At 30.5% G+C, this 24,438-nt stretch overlaps 1 protein-coding gene and 1 long non-coding RNA gene across 2 annotated transcripts in view; one reads left to right on the top strand and one right to left on the bottom strand.

Annotated features, from left to right (window-relative positions):
- LOC126886298 (uncharacterized) overlaps positions 1 to 24,438 on the top strand; it is a 131,387-nt gene that overhangs the window by 62,718 nt on the left and 44,231 nt on the right. Inside the window, 4 exon segments of the mRNA XM_050653170.1 lie at positions 1,336 to 1,485; positions 2,328 to 2,541; positions 17,343 to 17,380; positions 20,264 to 20,706. Of these exon segments, the coding sequence (XP_050509127.1) occupies positions 1,336 to 1,485; positions 2,328 to 2,541; positions 17,343 to 17,380; positions 20,264 to 20,706 (845 nt within the window).
- On the bottom strand, positions 13,757 to 16,150 carry LOC126887241 (uncharacterized). Its single transcript, XR_007698995.1, has 2 exons — positions 15,523 to 16,150; positions 13,757 to 14,039 (listed from the first exon to the last, which is right to left on the bottom strand). It is a non-coding gene; the product is annotated as an uncharacterized LOC126887241 (long non-coding RNA).

The raw sequence follows: 24,438 nt of genomic DNA, 5'->3' as shown, positions 1-24,438 counted from the left end.
AGACGACCAATACTGCAAGGATGTGTACTGTCCCCTTTTTCCCGTGAGAATCGTAAAAAATGGCAAAAATCGCTGGAATAAAACAGCTTTATACAAACTGACTTCATCTGCGCCGACAAAAAGCATACGAAAGACGCAGAAGCATGCGAAAAGTAAGTAATCAACCCACTCCAGACCGATTTGTATACATATTTAGTAATTTTAATCGACTTAAAAAAATTTGTTACAATATTAAACTAGAAAAACTTAACGAATAAATAAAAGAGCCAGAAGGAATATTGACCAAAGTCCAAAATTTATTTCAAGACTTAAAATATTTTAAATCGTCTCATTTTTTTTTCTGAATTCATTTGAAATATACATAATCCATAAGGTGAATTTTTGTATGTATTACCAATATATGACCCAAACAACATCTGGTGAATTAAAATTAATAGAGACGCAAGAAGATCAAGCTCGAAAATAAAACTATAAGTCGACGCCGATTACCGAATTTTGGAAATTTGTACCAAAATCGAAGTACATACTCTAAATTAAAAAAGGATGCTTGTCGAATTATTTCCATATTAGAAACAACGTACTTGTATGGGCCATTTAATTACATTTTAAATTCGTGAAATCCTAAAACATCAGTATTAACTAACCAGCATCTGAAAGAATTACTGAGAAGTGCTACCACAAATTATTCACCAAATTTTAAAGAAAACATTAGAAATATGCTAAGACAGGGACCAACAGAGAGAAAAAATTGAAAAAAAAAACAAATTGGTTTGGACATACCGTAAACATGGCCTACTTTGCCCAGTGGGTTCAACTTTGCCCACTGTAAGGGTTATAATATTTTGTAAAAAAAATACTTGGCAACATAACAAAGTACCACAGACGTTTACGCGCGCACTAAGAAACATGCATAAATCAAGACAGTGTAATCTAACCTGTGTGAGTGAAGTGTAATGCTTGTAGTAAGGTAAGAAATTTGAACACGTGTTTGTAGTTTTTTTAGGGTAAAAGCTAAGCACTGCTGGGTATACACCAGTAGGAACATTAACTAAATATTTGTTTATACGTCTTATTTAGTATTGTTTTAACTGAATTTGAGATGAAACGTTTATCAGGGATTACATGTTTCTTCTTTATAAAATAAAATCCAAGTGGGCAATGTTGTCCTGTCATTTGTCTTTAATTTTTTATTTTTTATTTTTTTATATAAAATGTTTTAGAAGAGGCATTTAAAAGGAAACGGAAGTGTGCTTTTGAGTTTAACGCCACAAAGTATTAATTTTTACGTAAAACAGCATGTCAGTATTTACCTAATTGTTTTTTTTTTCGTTCAAGAACCAATCAAAATGCCAAGAAAAAGCAGAAAAAAATAAAAAATTGGGAGCAAGGCAGTACGTAAACTACTCTGAAACCATGCTTGAACGAGCTGTGGAAGCGGTGAGAGGAGGTTTAAGTTCCCGTCAGGCAGAAGAACGTTGCAAGGCAGTATGTAAACTACTCTGAAACCATGCTTGAACGAGCTGTGGAAGCGGTGAGAGGAGGTTTAAGTTCCCGTCAGGCAGAAGAACGTTTTAAGGTGCCATGCCGAACTATTCTGAATAAAATTAAACGAACGCATGTTTCCTCCATTGGCCATCCCCTTACACTCACTAAAATAGAAGAACGTCATTTAGTGGATGTTGCAAGTGCAGAATATGGTGCTCCTTGATGCATCAACTTTCCAAGACTGGTTTTTTAAAGTTGTTTTACCTTGGTCAAAACGGGATAACAGCACAAAGGTTTTGATTGGGGACAACTTGTCCTCACGGGATAACAGCACAAAGGTTTTGATTGGGGACAACTTGTCCTCACATTTGAATACTTATTGAGATAATAAGGGCTTGTCAAAGGGCAAATATAAGGTTTGTATTTTTGCCACCTAATTCTACAGGGCTTACACAACCACTTGATGTTGGATTTTTCCGGCCTTTAAAAAGAGCCTGGAAAAGATCCTTACTGATTTAAAAACTAGTCAACCTAACTTAAATTCAGTTGAAAAAACCATCTTTCCTCAATTGCTAACAAAACTAATAGACGTGATTGAACCAAATTTTCAAAAAGATCTTCAAAGTTCATTTCATGCAACTAGAATTTGTCCCTTTGGCCAACATGAAGTGCTAAAAAAATGCCAAATGAGAGATTTGCCAAAAGAGTAAGTTCTGAAATTGATAATGCATTATTAAATTTTTTTGCAACAAAAAAAGAAAGGGAATACCATTAAAAAACAAAAATAAAAGTAGCTTAATACTGAACCCGGTCAATCAGTTTAATTTGAAGAAATTGGTCAGAATCAGGAGGGAAGTGGGAACGAGGATTTAGAAGAAGAAAGAGAGATGGAGACGAGTGACAACGAAAATTTAGCAGAAGAAATGGAGATGACTAACAGTGACGATGATATTGGTGGGGAGGCAGATGAATTACATCAAGAAGAGCAGGATGAAATGGTTGAAAATATCGAGTCTGATGAAAATATCGAAGTAGATGGAAATAATCGAAAAATTGGTACTTTTGTGGTGGTCCAATTTCTTACAAAAAAAAACCGGTAAACATTTCATCAGAATTATAGTAGTAATAAACGACGACAGTACATACTGCACCGTAAAATTTTTAAGAAAAAATATAAATGGTTTTTTTTATCCAAATATTATATTAGACATATCGGACATCAATTTTGAAGACATTATAAAAATATTAAAGGAACCTTCCAAAAGTAGAAGAGGATATTTTTCCTTTAAAGAAAATTTAAGTTTTTTTCATTTATAGTTTGTCGTGTTTTTTTTTTAATAAAAGTGTAATATTTTTTTCTATTTTTATAATAAAAGTGTAATCATTTTTTTTTCTAATTTTTTAATAAAAGTTTCTTCGAAATTAAAGAAAACTCTGAAAAATAGAGCTTTCTGTTCTAGTTTTTATTAAAAAATAAAATTAAAACGTATATCGTGGGAATAGTAGACAAATTAAAACGTATGCCATGAGCAAAGTAGTCCTATTACGTTTTAATATTGCCCTACATCATCCAGCCTCAAAAGTCCACTGCTGAACATAGGCCTCCTCCCCTCGTTTCCAACCCCATCTATCCTGCGCCGCCCTCATCCAGTTTTTATTTACCTTTCTTAAGTCGTCAGTCCATCTTGTAGGCGGTCGACCGACGCTTCTCTTGTCTTCTCTTGGCCTCCATTCCAATAACCTCTTCGTCCATCGCCCATCTGTCATTCTGGCTACGTGTCCTGCCCATCTCCACTTCAACCTGGCTATCCTCTCGATGACGTCAGTCACCTTTGTTCTTCTCCTGATTTCTTCGTTTCTGATTTTGTCTCGCAGAGTTATTCCTAACATTGACCGCTCCATTCTTCTCTGCGTGACTCTTAGTTTGGTAGCCGAGGCTTTAGTTAAGGTAAGTGTTTCTGATCCGTACGTCAAGACTGGGAGGACGCACTGATCGAATACCTTTCTCTTTAGACATGTTGCTCTACATGCCCTACAGTGAATTTAAAATAGGTGGGCAATGTTGAACGTTTCCGGGGCAACTTTGCCCACCTTGTATTTATTTTATTTTCTCGGCTGTGTTAAAGATTTTTATAAAAAATGATAAGAACATTCTCAGTTAATATTTCGAGAGTTCTCAAAATAATTTTTGTATTTATTTATATGTGCTAAGAAAAGAAATATTTAAATAAAACTGAAATTTGCTGGGCAAAGTAGGCCATGTGTACGGTATAACTGGAATGAACGAGAACAGACTAGTAAAGAAGGTGACAAATGCCAAGAGACAGGGGAAAAGAAGAAGGAGCAGACGTAGAAAGGGGTGGATGGAACAAATTCAGGAAATTGGAACCAAGAGACGGAAAACATCACAACAGGTGAAGGAAATGAGGCCGGAAGGCGTGGAAGAAATGGGTAAAAGATGGATAGATGATAGCAGAGTTCGACTCTCTGATTGAGCATAAGGATAACGAGAAGAAGAATAAGGAAAACAAAAATGTAATTAAGTTTTAATATTTTGTAATTTTATTTCTGTTTTCAATAAATAAAAGTTCTGTTAATAAACATTGTACATACCTTCTTTACATACTTTTTGAATACGTTTTTAATTGCGGCTCGCGAAAAATTTTAACTTATGAAAAGTGGCTCTGGCTATCAAGGAGCTTGGCCACCCCATATATTATACACTTAATACATATCATTAAGTTTAACATAGTAATAAATGAAAGACCTCACTTCGCTTGGTCGATTATCTATATAAATGAAATTCAAAATATATTTATTAATCTAATTATACAGGGTGTTTCATTAATATAATTGTCCATATAATAACTGGAGAAACTTTAGCACAAAATACGAAGATTAACCTAAAACACTTAAATAAAATGTGGTTCCTTACTGAGTTACAGGGTGTTTTATCTAAAAATTTAAAAACTATTTTTGTTCAGCATTTTAAAACTATTCGACGTATCCTTTTCATACTTGGCAGGTAGTATAGATACTGTACAAACTACTAAATTATGTTAAACAAACGTTTCTGGCTATTACCAGAGGCGTACGACGGGGGAAAGTGAATGGTTGACCCTTTCAAAATTCTACGCCACTGGCAAAATTGCTATTTTAGTTCAATTTTTGTATTCTCTAATACTTTCTATGCAAATAATATACTCTTTATTCGTAACGATTAAGTCATTAGTTTTCGAGATTATTGAAGTTAAAAATAAAACGACACGGTTATTTTGATTAATGTATTGTGTCACTTCATTTTTAATTTCAAATATCTCGAAAACTAATCATTTTATCGTTACGAATGAAGAGTACATTATTTTCATAAAAAGTATTGCAAAATCAAAAAATTACACTAAAATAGCAATTTCGTCAGTGGCGTAGAATTTGGGAAGGGTCAACCAGCCACTATCCCTTGTCGTACGCCTCTGGTAGTAGCTAGAAACGGTAATTTATCTTAATTTAGTACGATTCACAGTACCTGTATTTTCTGCTAAGTATGATAAGGATACGCCAAATAGTTTTAAAGTACTGGGTACAAATAATTTTTAAATTTCAATCATATGAATCATATCATAAAATAATCAAAATAACTGTGTTGTTTCATATTTAACTTCAAATATCTCGAAAACTAGTGACTTTATCGTTACCACTGAAGAGTATATTATTTACGTAGAAAGTATTGGAGAATCTAAAAATGGTACTAAAATAGTAATTCCTCCAGTGGCGTACAATTTGAGAAGGGTCAACCATTCACCATCCCCTGTCGTACGCCTCTGGTAGTAGCTAGAAAAGTTTGTTTATCATAATTTAGTGGGGTGTCTAGTAGTCGCACTTTCTGCCAAGTATGGTAGTAATACGTCGAATAGTTTCATAATGCTGAGCAAAAATAGTTTTTAAATTTTTAGATAAAACACCCTGTAACTCGGTAAGGAACCACATTTTATTTAAGTGATTTAGGTTAAATCTTCGTATTTTGTGCTAAGGTTTCTCCAGTTACTATATGGGCAATTATTAATGAAACACCCTGTATAGTCTTAGCAATATTTTAAATAAAAAAACATCGTTATGTATATTATGTATACGATACCTATGCTATAGGTTATAGTTATTGGGGACTTAGCAATTTTTTACCAGTATTTTGAATTTCTCTAACAGAAGGTTTGTTTAAACAATAATTTTCCCTTTTATGTTTTCTCTCATTAACTGAAAAGAATCACTTTCGTTTAAGAAAATTTTTATTATGTGGAATATTTCTATTTTCCTTTGGACTGTTCTTTAATGTGGTAATGATATAACTTTTATATGGTTATTTTACTATCATTTATAACTTTACTATGGTTAATTATTTTACAGAGGAATTCAAAATACTGGATTTAGTTAACATTAAAGAAACTGAAGATGGTGATAATGCATGATGCCAAGTTAGACAAAGAAAAATTACATTTAAAAACTGGCTTAATATGTGCTCACATTGATCTAATTTCCTCAATGACATAATTAAATGAAACAAAACATTTCACCGTTCATTGAAGCTGTGCTAAATGCAGAAGGAAGCACATCAATAATCGTACTAGAGGAAAATAGAAATATTCCGCGCAATAAAAATATTACTAAACAAAGGAAATTAGGTTAAGAAAAAACTCAAAATTGGCGTTTGAACAAACCTTCTATTAAAGAAATTCAAAACAATGCTGTAAAATTGCTACATTCATACATATTATTGATGTTTTTTATTTAAAATATTGCTAATGCTTTACAATTAGGTATTAGATAAAGCATATTTTCAATTTCATTTATATAAATAATCGAACAAGCGAATGAGATCTTTTATTTACTGTCTTAAATATTATATTTATTTTAAATATGCTTTTCAAATATTGCCCGCCAATTCCTGACTAGACTGTCAATTGTCTAGAAGCTCGCCAGCTAAAGTATTATGTTTTCTCTAACCGCGAGTGCATTTTTCACCTTTAAAACGCATTTTGATTTTTATCGATAGGACACTCTGATATATAAATTCTATTTAAAAAATTAATTCAAGTCGCTTCAAGCGTTGTTTCTAAGAGAACGGTTCATTCTACACAAGAATTAATACTAAACATTTTGATTCAAAATCATTTCAGCTATGTACATTTCTTTTTTGAAACATTCTTTCCTCCATACGAGGGGGTTTAAAGGGGAAGTCCGGAAGTAAGAGTGGCAAACTTTTTTGCATTTTTTTTAAGGTCCCAAAATTGTCATTTTCAACCAAATTCAGCTTATTCGTAAGATTTTTAGAGGTTAGTGGCATATTCGTCTCTGCCGACTGGACTACATAATATAAAGGGGAACGGTGCAAAATCCAAAATTTTGACGCATGTCAAAATGTTCAATGTGTTTTAAATGTATTTATTTTTTTTTCGAATCCTGAGAAAACTAATAAGTATTTTTGAAAAATTTAAACGCAGAATGAAAGACTACTTTATTACCGAGGGCCGAAAGTCCCTTAGAATAAATAAAATATTTTTTTTTAATGAAATATTTGCAATTAAAAATCCCACTAAATTTTCTCTTTTATTTTCACCCCTGTAACTTACTAAAATAAACATAGAAATTTTCAGGGACTTTTGGCCCTCGGTAATAAAGTAATCTTTCATTCTGCGTTTAAATTTTTCAAAAATATTTATTAGTTTTCTCAGGATTCGAAAAAAATGAATACATTTAAAACACATTGAAAATTTTGACAGGCATCCAAATTTTGCATTTTGCTCGGTCTCCTTAATACTATATTTTTAAAGTTCTCGTTTAAGAGCAAAAGTTCGGGCCAATGCTTTTTAAATTAGCTAAAATAAATATTAAATGCATTGATTTGTTTCAAATCCTGAGAAAACTAATAAGTATTGTTGAAAAATTTAAACGCAGAATGAAAGATTACATTATTACCGAGGGCCAAAAGTGCCTTAAACTTCTATAATGTTCATTTTAATAAATAACAGTTGAGTGTGATTTTTAATTTCACAGATCTCATTCAAAAGAAACTTTTTGTTTATTTTAAGGGACTTTCGACCCTCGGTAATAATGTAATCTTTCATTTTGCGTTTAAATTTTTCAAAAATATTTATTAGTTTTGCCACTAATGCCAAATTTGTGAAATTGGTTTCCTGCAATGATCCTGGCAATTGCCACAAAAAAATTTCTAATAATTAACTGCAATTAATATCAAAACAAATGACATTCATTGTTGAGAGTCCGAGAAGTTAGCCACATTAGATTTTCATAGAACGTTGAATTGAAGTTTCACAGTGTTGCCATGTGATTATAATGTATATAATGTATAATATGTTACACGCTTCAGATATACAGAGAAAGCTTCGAAAAGTACCTTTTTACATTATTCTATGAATTTTGATATTTTTTAATTTATGTAAAACACGAACGAATAAATATTTGTTGTTTGTTTAGATATTAATTGCAGTTAATTACTAGAAATTTTTTTGTGGCAATTGCCCTGATAGATTCCTGGAGAGATTTGGCAACAGAGTCCGCACAGATGTTCAGCAGATATACATTTTATGACTTTCTTTTTATTATATATTTATTATTTTATTATTTGGGATTGCTGTACCTGAATACTGAAATGCTCTTAGTTACTGAAAAGTGTCCACTTCGTCAGTACGCTATTTTTGTGTTTATTTTGTATTTTTTAAAATATTAAAATCATAGAGGTATATATTAACATAGAGTGAGCCCTCACTCCGCCACCACTGACGACAAGATCTCTTCGACTGGTTTGCGGTATCTCTTTCTAGCACAATGTATCGAGAAACATAACATGAAACTAAGTGGGGGTACGGGACGGCAAGTGAAATAAGGAGAATTGCTTTATTCTTCTTTTTTCTTTAATTATTATGACAAGTGACAAGACAACATAACCCAAATAATTTAATCCGGCCCTATTTCTATTTTTGAACAAAATGTTGGAAATATCTTAGTTTATTTTTAGTTCTAGCTTATTTATGGCTAGATTGAAAATCTGAATTTTCTAATATTGCTTCATGATTATCATCAGGGACTTGATTCGGTTCTTAAACAGGTAAATTTTCTGTCTCATCTGATATTGATTTGGTAGTGGAATTCTTTAGTGTATTATTTGGACTTTCATTTTCATCTTAATCACTATTGTGATTCAATAATTTTAGGTCACTTTTAGGAGCTGAGTACTTCGTTGCAACTGTACTTTTCTTTCTGTTTGGATACTGCATTAAGGCATAATGTACATTGGCTTCTAAAAGATAATCCTTTTCAACTAAAGGATCAAACTTACTCATTCATACAAATTTTCTTAGTAATACTTTGTCTGAATCTTTCATGAAGAAATAGAATTTCTGCTAGTTGATCTTCATTGATAAGTAAACACATGTTCATGATGTGTACAATAGGGAACTTGCACAATTTTTTTTTATTGCATAATAATGTTCAGTTTTGTTTAAAAATGAGATTTCCAAAATTTCACGCTTCAAAAACTCGTAATAACTTAGAAATACGTATTTAAAGTCTTCAGCGGTATAAAATAGTTCAAACGACCCGTGACGTCACATAGTTTTACATTAGTTATTATTATGGTTATATTTCGCTGTGTCTAAGTACACGCTAACGTGTACGCAAATAAAAAAGTTAGGTATGTACACGCGAATTAAACTTCATCAAGCCAGTGACGTTATTATTTAGCGTGCGCAGTGACTGTATATTTTGGTACATGCTATTTTGATATGTTTAGCGTGTGTTTGATAGAAAAATATTTGTTAAAGGAAGGGAAGCAGAACGATTCAGATGTTTCAAACTTAATTGTAATAAATCAATGTATATATTAAAGTATATATTTAGGTTAGCAAAATAAATATATGTATTTAGTTGACATAACACGTACAAAATATTATAATTTTTATACGTAAGTTAATTATTATAATCAACTATTCTAAATGGGAAATAAGCCACAATTTAACTAAAAAAATGATTTTATTAACGTTTCGACGTCCAAATCGGATGTCATTGTCAAAATACAAAAATTAGTCATATTAAATAATTAGAAAAATTTTTTACTAAGCAACACCATTTTTGTTTAATTTAATAATATTTTGTATTTTGACAACGACGTCGAAACGTTAATAAAATTATTTTTTGGTTAAATTGTGGCTTAGTTCCCATTTAGAATAGTTGATTACAAAAATGCCACAAGGATAATAGCTTCAGAACAAGTTAATTATTATTGTGAAAGCTTTAGGTCTTCTTTTTATTTTAATCTTTTACGGTAATACATACTATTTCATTTATAACTAAAAAAAATATATATTAATTTATAGTCTCTTATCTTTTTCGTACTGTTTTAAAATGTTCTTAAACTCATTAAAAGAACTAAATAATTGTCCACACTCCGTAGTTAATTTAAAAACAAACACTAAACAAATAAAAAATAAGAATTCACTGACACTCTAACTTTTTTATTTGCGTACACGGTAACGTATACCTAGACACAACCTTATATTTAGGTATATTCTTCTTCTCCTTCTTTAGTTTATTGGCCTCCACCTACTTGGGTATTTGGCAAGTTCATCGTCGTGGAATTAGTCAAAAATATTTATATTCTAATGACATTTATCGTATGTCATTGTAATAATAATATACCAGTTTGTTAAAATTGTAGTTTTATACTGTTTTTGAAGGAAAGGAACGAAGGTTTACTATTGAAAATAAAACCATTTTGTAAAAGTACGAAATTTTCTATGAATAGTTCAAACGATCAAAAACACTTGTAACGTCACATAAATGTATTTTCTACTGACGTTTATAACGTCTAATTTAAAATTCTGTTTACTTTATTGGAAAAATGTAAATGTAAAGCCAAGTGACGTCACGATGCGTTTTGGACCACCTGTTTAAATTTGAATTTTTAATCGTCTTTAGGGGCCAAACGAAAGACAAACAAAACTTTTTTTTCTTTGATACATGTTTTAAATTATGTTGTGTGGTGATTTATAACATTTTTTTCGAATTTAAAAATTTATGCAAGTTCCCTATTGGTTGCTGTAGACAGTAAACTTCATATAGAGTGCAGAGCATCTGGTATATAGAACATTTTTCCATTTAGTGATGTCTAAATTTCTGGTTTTCAATGCTAGATTCACTGCTTTCCATATAACTCCATTGTATCTTTTAACTTAACCATTTCCTTCAATATGGTGTTGTTCTACTTGAAGATATTCCTTTAGAGTGTAGGTAATTAATAAATTCTTGGTAAGTCAAGCTAGTCCCCCTGTCTGACTGGACGTATCTTAGCATGGAAATCTTGAAAATTCATCAATTTTTTTTTGTTCAGAATCTGTGAGGATACGTGAGAAAAAAGTAACGGGTCTTCCAGATTGACTCAGCATGATAGCAATAGCAAATTCATTCATGTATCTGTTTCAACAATGAGAATTTATTTTTCATTAATTACTGTCCATAGAAGTGCAATATTGTATATCCCAAAATATTTATAGCTTTTGATTGTAGTGACATTTATTTTGATTTAAAGTTAACCCATATTTTTTAACGGCATTTAAAAACTTCAAATCATAGCTATCTTGATCCTCACCACTAACTGTTACTTCATCTAAATAAGCGTAAACCCCTTGTAGATTTTCTTTTTTATTGATAGAATCAATGGCTCTCTAAAAATATGATACTCCATTGGTCACCCCAAGAGGAATACGACAAAATTGGTAAAGGCATCCACTTTCCTCAAAAGCTGTACATGGTTTGTCAGATTCATGAATTGGCTATTCTCATTTAAAAAAATATTTGATTACGTCATTACGCCCAGATGGATGACGTCACTAGTATGTTGTATACAGTAGAACCCCGAAAATCCGAACTAATTGGGGGGACAGCCTGTTCGGATTCTGAAAAGTTCGGATTATTCGAAAGTCAGCCTAACCAGTAATTCAAAGCTCTCCTGCAAAACGTGTAACCTGGCTATGAGAAAACCGAAGTAAATTTATGTTTAACCTTTATAAGCACTACATATAAAGTACCTACGTATTTATTTTTAAGAAATTTTAAATGTCAAAGTCCTACGAATCCAATATTGTTCAATTTTCTGGTTATACTTTGTATAATAAACATGTATTTAAGTTTTTGTCTTGAATTTTTAAAAAAAAATTCACTTTCCGTTAGTTTGGATTTGCAGGGTTCTACTGTATGTCAAAAATATATATGAGGGGGGCAAAATATATTGAATAACCCTGTACATCAAGAAATTTACTACCAACGTCTCTGTTACTGAATATATCACTAAGTACAGGGCAACCTATTTAAAACTTAAAAAATCAGCTAAAAAATTAAACTATCAAAATCATCTGAGAAGCTTTAAAAGTGTTGCAAAAGAAATTTGGTCCATAATAAACAATCTTCTTCGAAATCAAACTCACAAAGCTCAAACATTTTCCCTTCCAGACCATGAATACTTTATTAATGTGAGTAAAATTATAACATCAACTATTTTGTCACAAGAGATCAATTTTGTTAAGATCCGATTTCCTATCTCCCTAATTCAAGAAAGGTCTCAAATTCATTATTTATAAGACTAGTTGATTAATCTGAACTGATCCAAACAATCAATAGTATCAAAAGCAAATCTTCCTGTAGTACTGATGGACTATCCATAAAAATTGTCTCAAATCTCCCAGAAAATGTGTTGGGAGTCCGCATCCCACTAATGACTCTTTTAAGGGGCTATCCTAGTGTAAAAGAACGAAATTCACATACTTTTTTTGGGAATATCTAAAATAAAAAGTACTGTACCAATTGTTTTGAAAATTTGCATGACTATTTATTATAAAAAGAAGTACAAGTAAAACAATTTTCATAAAAAAAAATAATGAAAATTTAACGATTTATGCCCTATCTACTGGCACAGTGAAAATAAAAAACATGGCTCCACTGCTGCAGCGATTGGGACTAATAGAGATCCTGAATTATAAAATTGCAAATACATATTGATTATTGAAATATTAGTTATTTCCTATACCATCAATTAGGATTTTTGGAAAAATGACGAAGTGTTGAAATTTTTTTAAATTAGCTAGAACATTTTCAGTTTCAAAAACCGCCAAATTGACATTTTTTATCCGATTAAAAAAATCCCTATTTGATGGTATAGAAAATAACCTATATTTCAATAATAACTTTTGATATTTTATGTTTCAGGATCTCTTTTAGTCCCAATCACTGCAACAGTGGAGCTATGTTTTTATTTTCACGGTGCTAGTAGATGGCGAATAAATCGTTTAATTTTCAATATTTTTTTATGAAAATTGTTTCACATGTACTTTTTATAACAAATGTTCAGTAGTAATAACCAGAGGACATTGATAATTGTTCGAAAAATTTTTATAACAGATTTCGAAAGCTTGTTCCTTGGAAACAGACCGACGCCGTAGGCGGAGGTCTGTTGCCTGTAAGCAACAAGCTTGAGAAAGTTGTTAAAAAATTTTTGAGCATTTATCAATGTTCGAGGGTTATTCGGATAGAAAATTTTTTGCTGATATAAAATTAATAATAATTTCATTAATATTCTCATCAGTATTACAACCAAATCGTGACATTTTGAAATATTGAATATTTGAAATGTCAAAATTGAAATGAAACGAAATGTAGGTATCCATAGCTACATGATTGAGTGAAAACAGCCCATGGGATCTGTTTTCAGTATAATGTTGGTTGTATTCAATCAGATGACCACAAATTAATTGATTTCATTGGATTTCTAATTGAGCAAAAAATTTTCAAAATAATTGGTACAGTACTTTTTATTTTAGAAATTCCCAAAAAAGTATATGAATTTCATACTTTTACACTAGGATAGCCCCTTAAGAAAGGTAAATTTCTAGAGCTGCCTAAAGACAGCCATCATTATTCCTCTTCATAAGGGTGGTGAAAAATCTAATGCCTGCAATTATAGACCTATTGCATTACTACTGGTACTCTCAAATAGGACTCATATTACACAAGTATAAAAACTTGTTGCTGGTATGAGCACATTGTGTAAATGTTAGGATTTAAAGAGGATATAAAAACCTTCAATACAATTATGAGCGTTAGTCTCTTTATATCCTAACATTTTTTTTGTTATTGTTTTAGTTTATTATTGTTTTTTATGACTCTGTAAGTTTTGTGTATAAATTGTACAATTTTCCATGACAATAAAGCATTTTTCTATTCTAAGTTGTCTATTTGTTAAACCAAAGCATTGATTATTATTACAAAATATTAATATAATCAATTAAATAATAATATTAATCTCACAAACAATATAGGAAGTATAGTTAAAAAGAATAAACATAGTAATCCACAAGGAAATAAATCTGCACATAGCTATAGCCCAAAGTAACTTCTGTTGTTTATCCAAATCTTCAATAGTCAAAAACATTTGTGTAAAATTATATTCCAGCAGTTTCTCCTTTTCCTACATTTAAAATAGCTGGTGTTTATTCCTAAAAACAACAAATACATAAATAAAAACTCTAAATTGTATACCATAAAAAAATCATACAAATATGACAAAATATCACAAGAGTATTTTAACATTATTTAAGGACAATTGCCATAATAAGCCACAACAAAAATGTATTAAGCGAAAAAGCTATAGAGCTGAAACAGGAAGTTGCTATGTTTGGTCTATATATTAATGAAAGTAAAAAAAAATACCTAAATGGAATATAACAACGGGTTCTTATCGGTAATAAGAAGTGTTTTTATGCATACAAAGACGTAATGAAAAGTAAGTTACTGTTACTGAATCGTGAGTATTGGCTCCGTGCGTCTCCCCTCTACGTACAGTCACGTGATACGCTGTCAGATTTTGTAAGGACGTTTTAACATTGAGTCTTATGGGATTATTTTGTTAAACTTGAATATTTTATTTTGTAGTAACAATAACCGAAAAAAATTGTTAGAATTCATTAGTTATTAATTTATACTGTAATTTATAGTGCAACAAAAATATTTTCTTTTTCGTTAATAAAGATTTATTGACATAAACTGCGATAGTGAGGTTATGTATACAAAATCAAACTGATAATCAATATTGGAAAGTGAAGAATTTATATCAGATTAAGTGCGTTTTTAATTTCTGTTTATATTAATACATAATATCACTAGCGTGACACGGCATTTTTTTTAAATGTCTCATTTAAACATACACAAAGCGTCCTGATAAAATTTCAAAAAACCGCCACCATGAGCAGGTCGGTCGATTTTGCTTTGACACTTTGTTAACGCTCGGGGCGAATAAGCTTAGAATCTACAAAACAGTAATTAGACCAGTGGTCACATATGGATGTGAAATGTGGACCATCTCAACCACTAATGAAAATCAACTGAGAATATTTGAGCGTAAAATACTAAGGAACATATTTGGACCAACACATTGTAAAGATGGTTCATGGATAATTAAAATGAACCACAAGCTGAATGAACTAATGCAGAGCGCAGATATTGTTAGATTTGTAAAGTGTCAAAGACTAAACTTTCTTGGTCGCTTAGCAAAAATGTCAGATAATCGAGCTGTGATGTCAGAGATGGAAGCCCCAAGGAAATATAACAAGAGGAAGGCCCTGTAACAGATGGATAGACGATGTAGAGAAGGTTCTTAAAACCATAAATATCAGGCAGTGGTGCAGGAAAGTAGCAACAGGGCAGAATAGAAGAATGCTGTTAAGCAGGCAAAGATTTACAAATGGTTGTAGTGTCATTAGAAGAAGAAGATTTAAGGACAGTTTAGGCAGGCTATATGCATTAAGGCATTATTAAGCTTTGCATTTAACCATATTGTAATACACTATATCTTACATGGTCAAGCATGATTTTCTTTACATAACCCTTGTTCTAAACTAGAACCGAATTGGTAAGTACATATATATTTTTATTGTAGACATTTTAAAAACTTATTACTTAGTTGAATTACTTTAAACTTACCACTTATAAAATGTTTACTACATACTCTCATATTTTAATTTGTGGTCTGTTCTCTTTATTGCTTTTATCCAATGTTCCTGCCTTTGTTTGGATAAAATTCATTTAAATGTATTGCATGGGGGAAATGTATAGCCTTGGGAACAGTAAAAAGTGAGGATTTTATCCCTGTCTGTCCTATTCCCGCAATTTACAGGCTTCTCAAGAAAGCCCTTGCTACAAGTCGGTCAAACACAAGGAAAGGTGTTTTTTCTTTTTTGCACACAAACAAATTGACACAAACTGATAATTACTATGGGATAATTCAGTTCTGTAGGCTATAAACAACTTTATATTTAATTTACTATCACAATTTCGCTGCACAATTAACAATAAAAAACAAAACCAAACAGAATATTCGTCTAACAACATCTACAAATAAATGTCAATGTCCAATGTAAACAGTGACTAAATAAAAATAACAGGAAAGACATCAGCTAACTTCGTACTTCTCCTAACTTAAAAATGACGTTTATCATACTGTCGCAGCTTTACTATGTGTAAGAGTGAAGTAGCACTAATCCAAAGAAAAAAGATGGTGTCGTCACTTCGCTTCGAATGACACTCTCTCTATGTCAATATATACCTCTATGATTAAAATGCCTACAACTTCCATTTTAGACAAATTATTTTTCCTAATAGTACTGTCACCGTACTGTGGACTTGTATATCTGTATTTTCAGTTGCATATATTCTGGAGCCTGTTATTATCACAGCAGCTTTTTAATATTTTTTCTGTGGACTTGTAGATCTGTGTTTTCAGTTGCATATATTCTGGGGTCTGTTATTATTTACATTATATTTAATATTTCTATCTTTAATCAATATTTAGAGTTTTTTCGATGGCGTTTCGAGTTCAGGTGAAAATATGATATGTAATAATATTACTAGATAATCTGTAATAATTATTGTATTGACGACCTTATTATTTATACAAAAGCTTATTTTTATATAGATAATAATAAACTAAAAGTATATAGTAATAAACTCTTAAAACAGCAGAATTTTACTTATTTTGCACTATATTTTACAAATTTTATTTTCATATAGATTATAATAAACATAAAATATATAGTAAAATCTTAAAGAAGCAGAATTTTACTTATTTCACACTTTTTAATTAGAGAAATTTAACATTTTTTCTCGTTATTTTATCTACATAGTTAATGTTTTCCATGTTAATAAATAAATTAATAAAAATATATCACATGCTCTTTTCCGATTTATCCTAACAACACATGGCAACACTGTCATGCCTTTATTTATCCTCCAATTTAATGTTGCCCCAAATATTTATTCTTTTGTGTTTTAAAAAAATAAAAAATAGTAAAATCCATAAAATAATAAAAAAAAGTAGTTTTCAAAGCGTTCTCTGTATATTTGAAGCGTGTAACAGTATTATACATTACATACATTATAATCACATGGCAACACTGTCAAACTTTAATTCAACGTTCTGTGAAAATCTAATGTGGCTAACTTCTCGGATCCTGCAACTTAACGATGTCCGTGTCAGGTATTAATACTATTAATCATAACCAAATCACACAACACTTTTTTCTATGAATCATAAAAAAGAAGAATATTGATAAATGTGTAAAATTGTGTAATCTGTTGTAATCCTGTTTTTATTTTTATTTCTCTATGGTGTAATCTCTGGTAATCTCTTTATCTTATAACTTGTATGTAATCCACTTGAGATTACATATTCATAGTCATAGCAGGGTGTGTTTTGTTATTTGGTCGGCAATTTAGTTCGAGATTAAATTGTTAAAACTAAATTTTTATCAAAAATTGTATAAGAACAGGATACCAATTTAACGTAAGTTTTGCGAATCTTTCGTACCTATACCTCGTCCAATTTACTTACTGTTGCACGTCATCCGCGCCCGCGCCATAGCCTGTGACACGATACCAACTCGAAATATTTAGGCGGTGAGTGTGTTCTTTTTTAGAATCAAAATTATTCTACCGCCTAGATATTTCGTGTTGGTATCGTGTCACAGGCTATGGCGCGGATGACGTGCAACGGTAAGTAAATTGGAGGAGGTATACTTTATTCTTTCTTTTGATTTTAGGCAGATTATCTCGAGGGGTTTGAGCGAAAATCCGATAAATACCGAAATTATGAAATCTGGTATTTTTATTTCTGCTGTTGTAAAAACATTTCTCCTACCATTGGTAAATGTTATTATTTGATATTAACATTTTTAAACACAACAACCAATAAAAACCAAACATGGTAAAAACCGTTAACTCGTATTTTTAAATAACACCAATCCGATATGTAACTTTAGTGATAAAAATACTTTGTTGTAAACATATTTATAATTTGAGAATCCGGTAGAATCATTTATCTTCTTTTTCCTGTGTAAAATTACTAGTTTTATTAGAAATATTTCTAAGTTAAAAACTGATAATTAATTTTTATCGAAGATGAAGATTACAAAATTGTTCATTTTGACAAAATATATTCATGCGAAAATCCGATAAAGAATTTTAGACTATGATAGTTTATTAAATTTCAGCACACTTTTTTCCTGCGAAACCCAGTAAAAGATGGCGTAAATTGACAATTAAAAATATTACGAAAACAAAAAAGCGGTTAGAATGGGGCCCATATTTATAATCAAAAACAAACTCCGAGCTTCCAAGGTACCACAGCAAATCAATTGTATTAAATTTAAATTTAAGTGTACTGAAAAGTTGTCTGAAGACTAAATGAAACTCTGTAGAAATTACTGGAGTCTAGTAGTAGTAGTCTAGTCAGCAATAATTTTATTTTGTACAATATAACTGTCAAACTAATTACGACTAGACTTGTTCTTAAAACTTCCCAAAGAAAGGAACAAACATTTAGTAAGAAATGTTTCTTTCCACTAGCTTACCATGAATGAATTCCAGTGTGTCAAGTTTTTTAAAAAACGCTGTGTATATTCTCAGATGATATAATAAATGCTGTAGCTAACAGTGATTCTACTGGATGATAACCAGTTAATAAAAATATCAGAAGATATTGGTTTGAATTACAAAAAAAAACTCCTACTCTACGCCCTAAAAGGCTAAAACGAATTTCATCCAAAAGGCAACCATAGACTTACTAAATCCGGGCAATTTACCAAAGTTATATGAAAGTACCTTTCCAATAAGTGACGCAAAGAAAACGGATTTGATAAAGATGTGCCAAGAAAATATTTTCCAGAAGAGGTGCATGCTTGAATAACAAATTTAAAAACCGGTAATTATATCGTAGATCGAATTCCAGATGTAATGATGTGAGAAGAATCGGAAGAAGACACATATTTAACCTTTTAATTTTCTAAAAAGAATGCAGAATAATTTATTTTTGTGGGAATAATATACAATTAACTTTTATTTTATAATTAAAAAAATTCAAAATAAAAACCAATAAAGTCAAATGTTATACTCATTCAACGAGGTAAAACTCGATAAATATCACGTTTTATTTTTTTTTGTAAATACGTTTTTATAAATTAAACTTAAAATAAATTATTCTAACTAAATATTAAATTCTCTGCCATTTGGCTATAACAAATATTTGATAAAACTTCCTATGACGATTTTAAATCTTATTCAAACTTCCTAAAATCTTTAATTTTTAGTTATCAGGTTTTCGCTCGAACCCCTCGATCTGTTTTATCTTGCCTGCTGCCTACCTCCATTTTTAGCTCATCATACTACTTTCGAGTTCGAGTCTTCGTCTATATATGGGTGCACAGTATTTGGTGCACCTATGTAAATATTTGGTATTTATATAGGTACCTACATATATTTTCATTTTTGTCAATAAGACACTCTGGTCAAAATAATATATCAAATTTTTATGGTCGAGTTGATACAAATTTTGTTTAAAAAGCTGATGTTGTGCAAGTAACTAACATTTAAAGTCGCCGGTCGCTTCAAGCGTTATTTCTGAGAGAATGGTGAACTTTATTCAAAAGAGTTATATTCACATATTCAAAATTATCTTAGGGGGAGCCAGGGGATAGAACTAACAAATACATTTTTGCATTAGGTTGGTTAGTGTTGAAGCAATATTATGTATTGTTACACAATTTAATAGTAAAAATCAATTATATTTATTATTTTTTAATTACTTTTGTTATGATTAAGGCAATTACTTATTTTTGATGGCTTTTTATGTAATTTATTTTGATTTTTCTATTACTTTTTGTTTGATTTTTTTTGTATTATGTATTTGGCTTTTGAACACTTTTACCAGTTTCCACTAAAAAAAAAAACATAATTTGAGCTTTTCTTTACATATTCGTTTAAGTTAATAAAACATTGGACTCACTTCATAAATAAATTTTCTTGTTTGATATTAATTTCGTGATAACCCTTGATAAACATTTTCAGTAAAGTTTGGTAACCTCTGGAAGTCAATTTTTAAACATTAAGAAGTTTTCCGTTGTATTATACTTTTCTCCTCCCAGTTTCTATCATTTGTTGGTTTTTAAAGATGTCTTATTTTGTATAATAATCTGTATTGTCCAATTTTTAGGCTGAAGATTGCTAAAACTGTACCTAAGTATGATTAAAAATGCATCTAAGCCAAATCAGTCAAATTTTCGAAGTATTAAGATAACTTATAGTTATACCCTATATAACTTATGTTATATTTATAAGATATACTTAGCATTTAAAATATTTGGCCGTTTTTATTAACACTTTTATATTGTAGGAAAACCTAATGGGTGACCAGGTGGACTTTGTAACAAAATTTCATAATCTTGATGGAGATTTAAAGGGAGAAAGGACCAAAAATCTTTTTAAGTTGTTAAAGACAGCAGTTTTTGAAAATGAAGAACAATTAGACACTGCCCTAAGAAGCCTAAAACCCAAATCTTACCAAGAAAACTTGTTTTACATTGAAACTTTAATTTATTTTAAAAGATCCAACCAACTCCTAGAGGTTCTAAGAGGAGGGAATGATGTTTACATAAGTAAAATTTTGAAGCAAGCATGGTTTTTCCAGAATGTATTCGATAACGTGGAGCCTGAGGCATTTGTAACAGAATTCCTACCACATGTATCATATGCTGTTAAAAAGACATTTCTAAATAGAATTTCAAATCACTGGAATGAACAAAAAGTAGATTCACTCTTTGAAGCTCTTCTAAAGAAGTAAGTATAACTTAAGTGTTGTTGTTATCATAGTCATTCATCCGTTTGCGTTAATAATAATCTTGTAGGGCATTTTTGTGTGGGAGATCCTTTCAGACAGGTTCCGGCGCAAATTTCATATTTAACCCTGTTTCAAGTAGTTGGGCAGTACTTTAACCCACTGCCCAAGCTACAACTTGGAGGACCAGTATTTTCTGTTGGGTTTTATTCCCTTACCCAATTTGTTCCACTTCTAAGGCATTTGAAGCTCGCCTTTTACCCTCTCATCTGCTACATACCGCAAACCCATTATATGTCATACACCCATTGGTTATCACCTTCGGGGACGTCATTATCATCATTGGCTCTACAACCCATGGTGGGTCTTGACCTGTTCTAGAATCAGCTTCCATTCCTTTCTATCCTTCGCGTTGGTTTTCCAATTTCGTACTCTTAACACTCATAAGTCGTATTCCACCTCTTTCATCCGGTCTTTGGTTAAAAATGTGTTTCGACGGCTACATCTCGTTCATTCGGCCTAGCTGCTGCAGCCTGTCTATTTTGATACTAGGCTCACTATAAAGGCGGTAAAGCTCAGAATCCTAGCGTCTACTTTTGTCTATACTAATTCTTTCATCGGCAACAGTGGTCATTCCTAAGTTTTATTATTATTTTTTTATTATTTATTTATTAACGGGATAAACCCAATACATACAAAATACAATAAAGCAGAGCTTTCGTCATAATAATGAAAATATAAAATTTAGATACACGTAAAACTACAACTATAAAACACAAACATAAAAATAAAAAGAATATCAATTATTTTCAAATGATGAAAACAACTGAATCATTTATAAAAGTTAAATCTATTTTATTTTTATTTTTAAATTCAAAATTCAAGACGGCCGAGTTCTTGTTTAATAGAGGAAACTTAAGAACCAAACAGATTTAGATGACTAAACTTGCTTCCATACAGGGTGAATCTACTAATTGGTGCACATTGACCATAATTTGTAGCATGCCGTTGTTCCTTGAATATTTGTGGATTTCGTGTCAATCTAGCACAGTGTTTCCCAAACTTTTTGCGGCATGTCCCACCTTAGCAATTTCAAAAATGTTTATGCCCCCCCTGTAACATGCATAATTTTAAATATTAAAAAATTAAATTGTTTATTTAGAAGATTAAATGATAGGTTTTAGGAAAAAATCACTAGGAAATTGTTAACGAAACAGTTAAATAAATTTTCAAAACATATAATGAAAAACTCAAATTAAGATTCCAAACAATTTTAACATAGATTCTTCTATATTAATTTGTTCTTTTAATTTAATGAGATCCTTGCTGTTGATTCTTGATGCACAGAGATTTTATATTAGGTTCCAATTTGGTTAGTTTCGGTCTCAAGTGCCAACATTGTGGTATATTCAGCAGATTTTTACCAGTAAATCATTTACATCACTAAATCACTACATTCAGCTAAATATGAAGATGAAAAGGATAGCCATAGTTTTCTTGCACATTTGGTTAAATTTGGCTCCTTTTATATTTACCCCAGTTAATAGGTAAAAAAACATGAAAAAATGTTAAACAGGGTTTTGAAGGTGCTAAACGGTAGAGGAGTGATAACTGATGATAATTCCGTCAAGACGTACAGCTAATTTTTCTTCTTCTTTTTTTTAAACAGTTACAAAGAATGAAAAACTCAGTTTTTTGACGATAAAACGTTTTTTGTTCATTTTAGAGAAAAATGTTTCAAAGAAATATTGTAGACCTTAAAAAGTTCTTTACTTTGGTGGGACACATATTGAAATATATAAACAATTGACCGAGATAATTGCAAAAAACCCTCATTTTTGCACTAATTTATAAATATTGATAACTTTACTTTTTGCATAATGATTTATAATTTAACTACTTTAAATTATGCTATTTAATGGGCTATTTAAGTGTGCCAAATTTCAACCAGATCGACCGAATAGTTTATAAGTTATTCAATTTGTTTATCCAAGAGAGCAATTGTTTATACAACTGTTCTTGCCCTAACAGTGACTCTAGAGATATTTAGCAAATCGCAATCAGTTATTCGAGAATCTATTTTTAAGATATATTAAAAAAATTTAACATTTTATTAAAATTGTTATTAAAAAAACCGTTTGAAAAAGGCCCTAATTTTTAGGTTATAAACAATTAGAATAACTTTGACAGTTTTTATGTCACACGTTTGCATGTAGGCTCACTGGAAAGCTGATGAAAAAATACATATTAAAATAGAAAAATTAATTGTATATGACTAATATGAATCAAGTTATTATTTTTTTAATAAATCAATTTTGCCTTGTTTATAAACATTAAGAGCTGAAAATTGAACATATTGTATTTATGGGAATCTATATTTTATGATCCAGTGTATAGATTGCATAGGCAGTGAAATAATAAAAAAACTTATTATTATAACGGTATCGCTAACTGACGGTACTCGTGAAACACCACTAACGAAAGTGAAGGTGGGAACTGTTCGAGCTTCGCTTCCTTTTTTGGAAAAAAAACTGCAATAAATTATCACCTTCCGTAGCTCGCGCAACCTTCTTTTTTTAACTGGGTTAGCTCAAAAAAATAATAAAAACTGTGCAAATTTCAACTTCCGGGAAAATGGGAAAATCCCGTGAAAATCAATTGATTTAATTATACTATAAAAGTTATTGAATTTTACAAGTATTTCGTAAAAATTCCTTTAAATTTTATTAAACAAAGTATATTTTTTATATAAGTATAAAATAATTATAAATTAGTACAATACAATATTTATTTATTTTAATTGCATTAATTAAAAGTATATAAAAGTCCTTAATAGTTTTTAAAAAATTAATTTTTGTTTTATTATGATTTAATTGAAAGAAGCTATTAATATTTGTCTAGGTAGGCATCTAACAAGTATAAAAATAAATAATAAAACATTGTTTATGAATTTTAATTTGATTATTCTAGTGAACATCTACAACTTCTAGACTTCTCGGCAAGTTACAGTTAGTTCATCGTCTACAAAGTCTGACTCGACATCGTCAAGAACCACTGCAGCGCGATTGCAACATTTTTTCTCCTGTTCTTCCACTGCACACTCTGCACAGTGTGTACAAAGATCCGTACAGTTTATACCATATTTTTTACAGCCACATCTTGTACTTTTGCAACCCGTTAAACATTTACATGCTATTTGTTTTAATATCACTTAAGGAGTCAAACAATATAAGGTGTAAATGGGTTCAAAATCAATATCAGTCTTTTTCTATCCATATTGGGTATGGGTAGCATCCAGTTTTTTACCTAACCAGTGTTGTAATTGATGATAAACGCAAATTTTTTTCCCTGTATTTCTTACAAATTTTAAAAATCGTAACTCATTTAATGCCAATATGTTATTGTGTTTTTTATATGTAACATCAATTGCAGCAGAATACAAAGCAACAATGATATATCCGTTTTTCATGATGTCCTCCTTGTTAGCATTCTCGCCATAAAAAATATTTGTCAGATCTAAAAAGTTGTATCACACCCAGTAAAACTATATAAGAAGAACCCAACGTATTTTCTTATATGAGATTGTTTAAACCTATTACAACTATAATAGATAGATAGATTGTCCTTTTTCGCTTTTTTTTTCTTTCAAAATATATGTAATTGTCCGGAACAGAGAGTTGCGTCAATACTATGATTATATCGGTATCATTACAAATTATTACAACGATCTTGTC

Source organism: Diabrotica virgifera, chromosome 6 (assembly GCF_917563875.1).
Source record: "Diabrotica virgifera virgifera chromosome 6, PGI_DIABVI_V3a".
Taxonomy (NCBI): Eukaryota; Metazoa; Arthropoda; class Insecta; order Coleoptera; family Chrysomelidae; genus Diabrotica; species Diabrotica virgifera.
This window is presented reverse-complemented; position numbering and strand designations above follow the sequence as displayed.